The following is a 13,310-nucleotide window of genomic DNA, read 5'->3' as shown; positions in this document are numbered from 1 at the left end:
ATATGTCCCATTTTCGGTGCAAAATATAGATAGTATGCATTTTATTTCCGGGATACACGGACACGTTTATGTATGGGTAAAGAAATTAGTACAACACAACGTTATATTTATATATAAATACTGGACAAGTGGACACAGTGTTATTTCCATCAGAGACATATAATATATATATTATATTGTATTATATGTCTCTGTTTCCATATAGCAAGGATTTATATTGTAAGATACTATATAAATCCTTGCATATAGGCAGTGGCTATTTTGCCGGCGCCGGCAAATAGCAAATATGATATTTTGCCGGCTCTGATTAAATCATATTTATAATTAAAGCCTGCGAAATAGCATATTTTTATAGTAATGGCTATTTTGCTGGCGCCAGCAATATTGTGAATTTGTTATTTTATAAAAAAAATGTTAAGATTAAGTTTTGACAAAATATAACAAAATCAATCACATAGCTTTTAAACTAAGATTTTTTTAAAAATTATATTTGCTTTTAAAATAATAGTGACCACACACACAGTTCTATGAATTGCATACCTGTAATAAAAATCGTTTTTTGCTGGCAAAATTGGATTCCGCTTACCTAGAGCCGGCAAAATAGCATATTTTCTATTTTACCGGCGCCGGCAAAATAGCCGGATCTGCCGCCTTCCGTATATCAATAAAAAATAAAGAAACAAGAGATACAGGTGGACACACAGGTGCTATTTCTATATAAAAATTAAAGAAACTGATGGCTTCAAGTGGACATAGCTGGACATAGTGCAATTTCTAAATAAAAATTAATGAAGTAGTTGCAAAATAGCCGACACTGCCTTCCGTATATTATTAAGAATTAAAGAAACAAGGGATACAGGCGGACACAAGTGGTCACAATGCTATTTCTATATGAATATTAAATGAAAAAGGGTTCGATGACAGGCGTACACAAGTTGAAACGACGTCATTTCTCATATAAAAATTATAGAAACTGGTGGCTACAAGCGGACACAGCTGGACACAGTGCAATTTTGATTTAGAAAATTATCAGTGAAACAGAGGCTACAGGCGAACATAGGTTTATTTCTCTTTATATATATATATATGTTCCTAGAAAATGGTGGCTCCATGCGGACACAGCTTGACACAATGCAATTTATATGCCAAAAAATAACCAAACAGACCGCCGGCTACAGGCGGACACCAGTGGACACAACGTTATTTCTATATATAGAAACAGGTGGACACAGCTGGACACAGTGCAATTTCAAAATAAAAAAATAAAGAAACAGGGGCTCCAGGCGGGTACAAATGAACACAAGGTTATTTCTATATACAAATTATAGAAAATGTTGGCTACAGGCGGACACAGGTGGACCAGGAACATAAATATTTTATTGGTTAAATATACTGTTCCAAGGGTGGACACAATGCAATTTATGCAAACATTTATGAAACAGAGGCGTGACAGGAGGACCGTGAAAAGTGGACACAAAGTAATTTGCATATAAAAATTATAGAAACTGGTGGCTACAGGCGGACACAGCTGGACACAGTGCAATTTCTATATAAAAATTAAACAAACAGGGGCTACAGGAGGACACAGCTGGACACAAAGTGATTTGTATATAAAATTTATAGAAACTGGTGGCTACAGGTGGACACAGCTGCACATAACGTTATTTCTCTATAAAAATTAAAGAAACAGGGGCTACAGGTTGACATAACGTTTTTTTATTTGAAAATTAAGAATCCAGTTATAAAAACGGACACATCTTGACACGGTGTAATTTCTATATAAAATTAAAGAAACAGGGGCTACAGGCGGACACAACGTTATTTCTGTATAAAAATTATAGAAACTGGAGGCTACATGCGGCTTTTTTATGGGTTAAAGAACAATCACTCCTATTAGGGACCAATTGACTATTTCGGCCAGGTTGGTTTACATGTAGATCTTATTTTGCTGAACAATTTTGCTTCTTAGTTTCTCTGTGTCAACTTATCTGCAAAAAGTGTAAAAATCATCTTCAAGGGCAATAACGCCTATTAGGGGTCATTTGATGATTTCGTCCTTGTTTTTACTTCTTCGTAGATCTTATTGTTTTTATTTATTTTTACTGCTTCTCTCTTTGTGTCATATAGTATTCAATATATAAAACAAAAAATTCTAAATTGGCAAACAATTGACATTTTAGGCTCAATAGATCGTCCTAAAATTTGAAAATTACTGCATAGGAGATAGATATGAGCTGCTGATAATTTTTACCATCAGTCAGATTTGCTCCCTGCTTTAGTTCTATAGAATGAAGCCAAAAACTGCATTTTACACCTATGTTCTATTCTAAGCAACAGTGGCCATGTTTGTTGATGGATCAAATCCATGGATAAATTTTTTAACAAGATACCCAAAGGAACATTCAGATAAAGTCTGGTAACATTTGGACTATAAGTTTCAGAGAAGATTTTTTAAAGAGTTTACAACAACGGATGCCAAGTAATGGCAAAAGCTCATATGGCCTTTCAGGCCTGTTGAGATAAACAGGAATCATAATGTGTCTTTGACCGTGGGGAATAATGGTTACACTTAAAAAGGTTACATGTATGGAAAATGAGGGTAATAATGGTTACATGCATAGTGAAATTAGGGTTATAATGGTTAAACGATGGGTGTAATGGTTACATGCATTGGGAATGAGGTTCCACTTGACCAAATGCCATTAATTTCGTCGCAATAGTACTTTCATGTATGCTGAGATGCAATAAAAATTGAGGGCCACATCAGTGTTCCATCCCCCTGCAGAAATTGAAGAAAATGTGTTTACGTATGAACTACATAAACAGACGACAACTACTGTAATCAGATTCCTGACTTAGGACAGGTGCAAACATTTGCAGCGGGATTAAACGTTTTAATGGTACCAAACCTTCTCCTTTTTCTGAAACAATAGTATAACATCACAACATAGAAAAACACACTATAACATATCAATTGGAAGGCTTAACTCAATCAAAAAACGTAAATTAACACACAATGAACGAATAAATTTGACCTGTGACACCTGAAAGCAAATACACAGTTAATAAAAAATTACAAGGGATAAATAATTAAAGTCAAAAGTAAATAAACAGGTTTAAACAAAGTTAGAGTATGTTATCACTGTGAAATTTCAAACAATTTATAGAAAATCATCACTTTTGAAGAAACCTGCGTCATATTATACACAGGTAAATGAAAATAATTTTGTTGTTCTGTATACCTCTTCTTCTGTGTGTATAAAATCTTCCGTTTAGGAATACCAAGGATTTGTATAGTGAGACAATACAAATCCTTGGCAATACCAAGAAATTTCTTTAATATCAATAAAACTAATCTAACACTTGGTATGTATCTTGTAATATGAAATGTTGTTACAGATAATATGATTGTGCTATTCTGAAATATCTTCAAGTCTTTTATTTTCATCCTAAGTTTCGTTATTTATTATTGAAACTGTTATTATTTGTTCGTGTGGTCGTTATAAAAAAATTGGGGTGCGTTGTAATACTATTAAGCTATGTGATATCTCAATTGATACTATCAAGACACTGTCTTAACAGGACGTCCTGCAGTCACATTTCTTGGAATTGATCTACATCCGGTTTGACGTAAACAATATTGCAGATGGAAAATGTCCCACCAAACTTTAGTTTACACTTTTGTTCTACTAGTGTGCATTTTATTAACTTTTGCAGAAGATCATCTTTCTTCTTTTAAACCTGACACCTCTCGTTATCACCATTATGACGAACTGTCGAAGTTTCTACAGGATATGGAAAAAAAATATCCACATATTGCTAAACTTCATTCAATAGGAAAAAGTGTTTTGAAGAGAGACCTGTTAGCTCTTCAGATAACTGACAATATAACAGATGTAGAGCCAGGCGAGCCAATGTTTAAATATGTTGGAAATATGCATGGAAATGAGGCTGTTGGCAGAGAAATTCTTATTTATCTTATTCAGTATTTATTAGAAAATTATGAAAAAGATGACAGGGTTACTAAACTAATACAAAATACAAACATCTATATAATGCCAACAATGAACCCTGATGGTTTTGAAGAAGCACGGTTGGGTGATTGTGCAGGTGTCACTGGAAGACCAAACCATCGCAAGGTTGATTTAAATAGAAATTTTCCTGATCAGTTCCGTAAACACAACCCTGTAATTGAACCGGAAACAAAGGCAATGATTGATTGGATTGAAAGCAACAAATTTGTGTTATCATCTAATCTCCATGGTGGGAGTGTAGTGGCTAGTTATCCTTTTGATGATACAGCTGCACACAGAGATGTTTATAGTCCAGCACAAGATGATGCCATGTTCAAACATCTAGCAAGGGTTTACTCAAGTAACCATAAAACAATGCATAATCCTGGACAATGTGGTGATAATTTTAAAGAAGGAATTACAAATGGGGCAGATTGGTATGATGTACCAGGTAAAAATACTACACAGTACATGTACTTATGAATGTACACAAAAATGTATGGTACATGTACATTTGTACAATTACATATGTATGATTAAAATGTTAATGTACTTGATTCTAACATGTCTAAGAAGGGTAAATAGATAAAAAAAAAATTTCATAAATTGTTACAAAGTATGTTCAGTGATGTTGCATCTGTGTATTAAAAATGACAACAGATACAATGTACACATAAACTTGTGGATATGTGGAATGAGACACCTTTCCACACAAACTAATGGTCAAAGATGTGAACAACTACAATATACACGCCGCTGTACCCCATGATACATGTATATATGTAGCAATAAACGAAGAGAACTATATTGCAGGCTCCTGACTAGAGACAGGCAACATAGGCACATTCAGAATGTGGCTGGGTTAAACATGTTCACAATGTTTTAATTTATATATCCAACCTTCCAACTAAAGCATTGACTTTGTAATTGTAGACTAGTCGTACATGTACACATGTAGGTTATTTCAAAGGAACAATTTTTTATGGTAACAAATCCAAGTATTTTCATTCACTTCTTGCACTTGTTACACAAACTTACATAAAGACATTCTGATTTTCTGCAAAATTGATTTATTACTTTGTCATGTTCATTAAAACATGAAAAATGTTGCCTTTAGTTGACATGTATGTAACATGTGTAACAACGTATTTGATTTTAACGAAAGAAATCTCTGTATTACTGAAAAATTATTACCCCAGGGTTTTCGTTATCACAAACTAGTCAAAACATTTACTAAATTTTATCGTTGGTACAAGGACATACATTATTCGTAAATATAAATGAACATGCAGACATCTTATACGTTCAGGTATTTCACATCCAATCTTTTATGGTAATATTCTATACAAAGCACAAAAATGTCGACATTCACCTCAAAAGCTAACCAAACCTTTAAACAGACTTGTTCAGAAGGGATATAGTTACAATGCTATTGTCAGGTCATTAAAGATGGCATATTTAAATTTTTGGTATTAATATTGATTCACTCATAGAGTCTTTACATGGGAAATAAACACATTTATTCTAAAACCAGTTGTTGGCATGATACGGGTTATGTTCTTCTCATATATTTTATGATGGTATGATACTAAATCCCTAAGGGGAGGGATTGTGCTTGATTTTATATGACATATATGATGAAGACATAATCTTTCAATCAGTTTAATTGAGGTCTGGAGCTGGCATGTCAGTAACTGCTAGTAGTCCTTTGTTAATTTATGTATCATTGTCATTTTGCTTAGTTTCTTTTGTTACCTATTCTGACATGGGACTCAGACTTCTTATAAACTTAGTTTTACTGTGCGTATTGCTGTGTGTTTGTTTATTCTACATTAGCCAGAGGTATAGGGGGAGGGTTGAGATCTCACAATACATGTTTAACCCCACCGCATTTTTGCGTCTGTCCCAAGTCAGGAGCCTCTTGCCTTTGTTAGTCTTGTGTGTTTTTCAATTTTAGTTCATTTATTGTCGAGCCTGCGACTTTTGTCGCAGAAAGCTCGACATAAGGATAGTGATCCGGCGGCAGCGGCGGCGGGGTTAGCTAACTTCTTAAAAGCTTTATATTTTAGAAGCAAGAAGACCTGGATGCTTCATACTTTGTATATAGATGCCTTATGTTACGAAGTTTCTGTCTGTCTTATGTCCATTGTCCTTGACCTCATTTTCATGGTTCAGTGACTACTTGAAAAAAAAGTCAACATTTTTTGTAATGTTAATTTCTTTCTTATTATGAGTAATAGGATAACTATATTTAGTATGTGCGTACCTTGCAAGGTCCTCATGCCCGTCAGACAATTTTCATTTGACCTCGACCTCATTTCATGGATCAGTGAACAAGGTTAAGTTTTGGTGGTCAAGTCCATATCTCAGATACTATAAGCAATAGGTCTAGTATATTCGGTGTATGGAAGGACTGTAAGGTGTACATGTCCAACTGGTAGGTGTCATGTGACCTTGACCTCATTTTCATGGTTCAGTGGTCAAAGTTAAGTTTTTGAGTTTTGGTCTTTTTTTCTAATACTATATGCAATAGGTCAACTATAAATGGTGTATGGAATGATTGTAAGGTGTACATGTCAAGCTGGCAGGTGTCATCTGACCTTGACCTCATTTTCATGGTTCAGTGGTCAAAGTTAAGTTTTTGAGTTTTGGTCTTTTTTTCTAATACTATATGCAATAGTTCAACTATATTTGGTGTATGGAAATATTTTATGATCTATATGTCAGTCACACAGGTTTTATTTGACCTTGACCTCATTTTCAAGGTTCATTGCTCAGTGTTAAGTTTTTGTGTTTTGGTCTGTTTTTCTTATACTGTATGCAATAGGTCTACTATATTTGGTGTAAGGAATGATTGTAAGGTGTACATGTCTAGCTGGCAGGTGTCATCTGACCTTGACCTCATTTTCGTGGATCAGTGGTCAAAAGTTAAGTTTTTGAGTTTTGGTCTTTTTTTCTAATACTATATGCAATAGTTCAACTATATTTGGTGTATGGAAATATTATATGATCTATATGTCAGTCACACAGGTTTTATTTGACCTTGACCTCATTTTCAAGGTTCATTGCTCAGTGTTAAGTTTTTGTGTTTTGGTCTGTTTTTCTTAAACTATAAGCAATAGGTCAACTATATTTGGTGTAAGGAATGATTGTAAGGTGTTCATGTCTAGCTGGCAGGTGTCATCTGACCTTGACCTCATTTTCGTGGATCAGTGGTCAAAAGTTAAGTTTTTGAGTTTTGGTCTTTTTTTCTAATACTACATGTATATGCAATAGTTCAACTATATTTGGTGTATGGAAATATTATATGATCTATATGTCAGTCACGCAGGTTTTATTTGACCATGACCTCATTTTCAAGGTTCATTGCTCAGTGTTAAGTTTTTGTGTTTTGGTCTGTTTTTCTTAAACTATAAGCAATAGGTCAACTATATTTGTTGTATGGAAGAATTGTTAGCTATACATGGCTGCCTAGCATGGTTCATCTGACCTTGACCTCATTTTCATGGTTCATTGGTCAATGTTTAGTTTACTTGGTTAATGTTAAGTTTATGTGAGTTGTAATAAAGCTTTATATTTAGGACTATCAACATAATATCAATGATTAATAAAGAAGGCGAGACATTTCAGCGTGTGCACTCTTGTATGTTTTAGAGTTTAGTGTGATGTCCATTTTCATTGAACTAGTACACATTTTTGTTTAGGGGCCAGCTGTGTTGAAGACCCATTGGTGGCCTTCGGCTGTTTTCTGCTCTTTGGTCGGGTTGTTGTCTCTTTGACACATTCCCCATTTCCATTTTCAATTTTATTGATGAATAATCCATCCATCTACATGTATTCATGTTGCTCAGTCTTGAGTTTTCTATGTTGTGTTTTGTGTGTCTGTTAACGTTGGTCTTTTTCATTTTTCAGCCATGGCTTTATCAGTTTGTATTCGACTTATGAGTTTGAATGTCCCTCTGGTATCTTTCGCCTCTCTTTTGCATTAAAAACATCATATTCCTTTCCAAATGGAAATGTAAATGTAAATTTTCTTATGCTGCCATTGAAAGTTATACAAACCACAGAAGGATTGCTTATAATGGATTAATTATGACCGTAATATTTATACTTGCCATTTTATCTTCAGAAACATGCAGCTCAGCCGACAGGAAAGTAATTGGCTCTAAAGTGAAAAACATATGCATTCAACACACATTAACAGATTCATTAACAGACATTTCATTAGATTCCACTAGTTACAAGTCATGAGTACAAAATATATATATTTTAATGCAAATTCATTGTTTCAATTTATTGATTAAAGTTGCCTAAATTTGTTCAATTTATATGTTTTTCAGTGAGAAACAGTGAATTTCATAAACATAAAAGTTTTCTCATAGAATTGAATGCTGGATTTTAAATGAAATTTTTATGAAATGAAGGCAAGTGACCATCACATTTTGTATCTTGTGCAGATCTTTTGTTAAAACTTTGTACAACATGTACAATTCAAAAAAGGATTAAATAAATAGGATACATATAGCAAGATGTACAATGTTACAATGTATCATTGTAAAAACCAAACATAATAGCCCTTCTCCCTATGATTCTAAAATAATGTTCACAAGCTCTGTAGACATAATATATAAACAACACATCATGTACATAATAGTGTATTTTTAAATGTCATGCATGTGTAAAAAATGTATTTCAGGAGGAATGGAGGATTACAACTATCTTCATAGTAACTGTTTTGAGATAACAATAGAATTGTCTTGTTGTAAATATCCACCTGTAAACAGGTTAGCCATAGAATGGGACAACAACAAAGAATCTTTAATGACTTATATGGAAGAGGTTAGTATTGCCATAATACTGTTCAAAATTATTTACCATCAAGTTAATAAACTTTATTTCATGATGAACTTTTATCTGCACTTTTATCTTGTTTATAGGCCCCAAAAAATATATGCTTGTTTCCTGCCTCCAAGCTTAAAAAATAGGGTACATGTAGGTAGGAAAGGAATTTATTTTATTTTTCACTTTTAGTATTTATTTTTAACTGAGATGCAGGTAAATTTCAAGATGGAGGATATTTGAAACCAATACCAAATGAGCATAACTGATCATTTTAGGAGAGAAAAAGGCTAGGTACAACATCATTCTTAATTAGTAATTGTCTGAATGACATTTAGTCCACATTTCCCAATGATTTTCAATATTGCTAAGACACTTGCACATGTCAATTTATAGGTTGAATAATTATGATATCTATTTTCCCTTTAATATATACATGTTGTATCATATAGCTAACTGTTATAAACAGAATGAAAAGAAAAATGAACTTTATTCTTGTTGCTGAACAAGAAGAACTGTTGAAAATGAACATGTCAGTGTTAAATCATATGTTCAAGATGTGCTTTATTCTTTATAAGTCCCCTACCAACGAAGTCAAAGGGAACTTTAGGTTTGCATTCTGTCCGTCTGTCTGTCCGTCCGTCTGTCCATCCGTCAGTCTGGCAAATCAGCTTTCCACACTTTTTTTCTTCGTTCTTGAAGATATTGATTTGATATTTGGTATATAGTTTTGCCATAAGTTATAGATCAAGTTCGAATTTTGTTCCGGTCTGATGATTTAGTCCAGAGTTATGGACCATAACTCTGGACCATATCTAATGTTAGAGTACTATGTTAAACCATATTTTTGTACAAAGGGAGATAACTCATTTTTTAAAAGACATTCTTTGTTAAATTATTTGAAGAATTTTTTGGCAGGTTTGTATGTTATTTTGTATAAACTAATTTTCTTAATGCTATATATATATATAAAAAAAATATGAAATGAAATCCTTTAATTAGATAATAATCTATTTTTATTAATCTATATATTACATTACATTGTGTAGATAAAAATTGTTGACATTTTATAGATAAGTTACAAATCTATATTACTTTAATTTTATAGATAAGTTACAAATTTATATTAGTTTCATTTTATAGATAAGTTACAAATCTATATTAGTTTGTGACAAAAGAAAAGAAAAAATATTTGGAACTATTAATTATATTTGATTATAATTCGAAAATAGATATACACTGTATTACATCATATCTAATCTTCGAGAACTATTAATTATATCTAATGTTAAAGTGTTTTCCACACTTTTTTTCATCATGCTTGAAGATATTGATTGATAATTGGTATATAGTTTTATCATGACAAGTTATACAGATCAAGTGCAAAATTTTGTTTCGGTCTGATAATTTTGTGCAGAGTTATGGTCCTTGGACTTGAAAAATTCACTCATTTAATCAGTTTTCCACACTGTTTTTAGTCATGCTTGAAGATATTGACTTGATATTTTCTTATTGTTTACACCATGACAAGTTATAGAACATGTTAGCTTTTTGTTCCAGTATAATGAATTTTTACCCGGTAGGGGACTATGTATTGCCATGCAATACTCTCAGAATGCTTGTTTTCTTACAGATTCAAACAACTTTATGAAAATGCACGAAAACAAATTAGAGTAGGAGTGTCTGAGACAGGGACGGTTGAGAGATAGGAAACAAGCATATATTTTTTGTTTGGCCATATTAGTATATTCATAAAAATATAAAACTAGAAATACATGTGTCTCCCTGGTATGGGAAAGTAATTTTAATTTTCTGCTTTTTAATTGCTGAACACATATATTTCATCTTGACAACAGTACTTTGTTCATTCTAAAGTAATCTTGATTTTACAGGTACATAAAGGTGTAAAAGGGTTTGTTCGTGATGATTCCACAAAAGCTGGTATACCCGAGGCTGTGATTATGGTGGGAAGTATCAAACACAACGTAACAACAGCAGGGTATGGTGATTACTGGAGACTTCTGGTTCCAGGAAAATACACAATCTCAGCTGTAGCACCAGGGTAAGTACAGGGACCAGTAGTGTCTTGTTATCAGTTATGGCATGGTTTGATATTAGCTTAAAAATCTAAAAAAGCTTTAAAGAACCAAAATAAAACAAAAGATGAAAAAAACATGATTCAGAAAAAATAATCAATAGATTTTGAGATTCAGGCAGATTGACAAGATTTTTTTTTGCAAGGGAGTTCACATATTTTGACCTAACTTACCTGTACATTACATTTCATGTAGCTGTTGTCATCTAAAAGTTCTAGAAGACTTGTCCACCCTCTGCTCACTTCCAATATGGAAATGACAAAATCCTCAAGGTCAAGTTACAGTAAATGGGCTAAGTCACAGATTTTGGTAAAGAAAATTAAGAAATATTTATGTGTTTGAAATTAGACTTTTGATGATTTAAAGACAAATTTAAGAACGTTTTTAGCCACTTTTATGTGCTTTCTATACAAATGTTCACCTTTTTTGAAAGAGTTTAATCAGTAATATATCAGATAATAAAAGAGATAAATGCATTATTTTTTCGATTTTTAGTCATATTTTAATGAGCCAAAGTTGTATGCGAAATAATACCAAAATCTGTGACATAGCCCATTTACTGTTCCTTCACCTTAAGGTAGATGGGAGTCTGTATTAAAGTTAATAGAACTTTTTAATAATTTGCAAAAATGCAGTTTATATCATGTTTTTTCAAAATATAATTAAAAGTGGGTCACAGGACTTTCTTCAATCTAGAGGTTGTCAGATTTCATATAGATTGTAAATAAATAATCCAATTTTGTGTGATAGAAAGAAAACTAAATTATAGAATTTTAGAATAAAATATGAGGAGATAGCTCTGATAATGTGCTTTTAGATAATATAAATGAAAAATTTAGAGGAAAAATCTTACTAATGAATTACATGCATTCCTCTCTCAAAATTTGAACATTTCATTAAAGACTGATTGCTATCCAAGATGGTGAATGGTATCCAATTTACCTTAAGCTGTAGTATATATATAAGCACAGAAAATGTATAAACTATTTTTTTTTATATATTCCTTAGATATGAGAAAGAAAGTAAATCTGTGGAAGTAAAAGATGGACCAGCTGTAGAAATTGACTTCAATCTGAAAAAAATAAAGCTGAGCACAGAACCACAGAAAGCAGCTGAAACCAAATCGGCACCTGAAGAAAATATCCCTAAAGAAGCGGACACTCTAGAGATTCTAGTCAGTCATGTCAACAAGCTGAGGGATGCATCACACAGGGAGAAAGTTACATTTATAGAACCAAAGGAATTCAAACATCATCACTATAACGATCTTGAACAATTCTTAAAAAATATTTCTCAAAAATATCCAGAAATTACAAGATTGTATTCTGTTGGGAAATCTGTACAAGGGAGAGAACTTTGGACAATTGAAATAACAGATAATCCGGGAAAACATGAACCAGGTAAATGTTTTGTTAAGGATGTTCGCTCCTCTTGATTTTGAAATTTTGTCAGACACTTGGAATCCTCTGGTTTTATCCATGTAGTGCTAATAAATATTTTGCTCAGTAACCCCTACTTTTCTTTTCACAATTTTATTACACATAGTTTAAAAATCCATATTTGAAAATCTTATGAAATCTTTGTTATTTTTTCATAGTTTTTGAAAGAAAAAAGGTGCCAATGTTAAATATATGAAAAAACTAGAGAGAACCATTTCCCACCAAATTTTCAATAGCTTATATCTCGAAAACAAGCTCACGGACCCTTCATTTTTTTTTGCTTTTTTTGTTCCTTTATTTATATACTATCAATTTATAACAGTCTTTTAAAAAGCTTTTTATTTTGAAACAAAGTAGCGAACATCCTTAAAAGAATAGCCAAATTCATGGAAGGTTAATTTTGTCTGAGTGAGTTTGAACATGATTTTCTTAAATGAGATTCTAAATCTGCTCATGGAGCTTTATTACTCAGACCAAAAAAAAGGGGTGTTTATATAAATACCATTGACATGATTGACCTTAAGTTTTGATTCCTGAATTGTGTATTTGTATAAATATTTTTCTGTTGTTAGGTGAACCTGAATTTAAGTACATTGGTAATATGCATGGTAATGAGGTCGTAGGTCGTGAGATATTACTGAACTTGGTTCAGTTGCTATGTGAGAATTACAAACATAACCACTTCCTGTCGCTGATGGTGAACTTTACGAGGATACATATCATGCCAACGATGAATCCAGACGGCTATGAAAAAGCTCAGGAAGGTAATATTTTACTGTGGTATTGTTGTCTGCTATTTTCATTTACTGTAAATTTAGATTTTATTGTGAGTTTTCTATTAATACGAATAATGGGACTGGGTGAGTATGGCAATATTGATAAAATTGAGAATGGAAATGGGGAATATGAACAAGCTCTCTGAT

The 13,310-nt window shown here is 32.6% G+C and overlaps 1 protein-coding gene across 1 annotated transcript in view; it reads left to right on the top strand.

Moving 5' to 3' along the window:
- Positions 1-3,613: 3,613 nt before the first annotated feature.
- LOC127711030 (carboxypeptidase D-like) overlaps positions 3,614-13,310 on the top strand; it is a 39,369-nt gene continuing 29,672 nt past the window's right edge. The window contains exons 1-5 of the mRNA XM_052216974.1: positions 3,614-4,464; positions 8,710-8,852; positions 10,745-10,914; positions 11,957-12,348; positions 12,960-13,151. Of these exons, the coding sequence (XP_052072934.1) occupies positions 3,654-4,464; positions 8,710-8,852; positions 10,745-10,914; positions 11,957-12,348; positions 12,960-13,151 (1,708 nt within the window). The 5' untranslated portion in view covers positions 3,614-3,653. The remainder of the gene's footprint in view (positions 4,465-8,709; positions 8,853-10,744; positions 10,915-11,956; positions 12,349-12,959; positions 13,152-13,310) is intronic.

The sequence above is a fragment of the Mytilus californianus genome, unplaced genomic scaffold, assembly GCF_021869535.1.
Source record: "Mytilus californianus isolate M0D057914Y unplaced genomic scaffold, xbMytCali1.0.p SCAF_8, whole genome shotgun sequence".
In the NCBI taxonomy this organism is placed as follows: domain Eukaryota; kingdom Metazoa; phylum Mollusca; class Bivalvia; order Mytilida; family Mytilidae; genus Mytilus; species Mytilus californianus.
The sequence above is the reverse complement of the archived record's forward strand: the minus strand, read 5'-3'. Positions and strand labels throughout refer to the sequence as shown.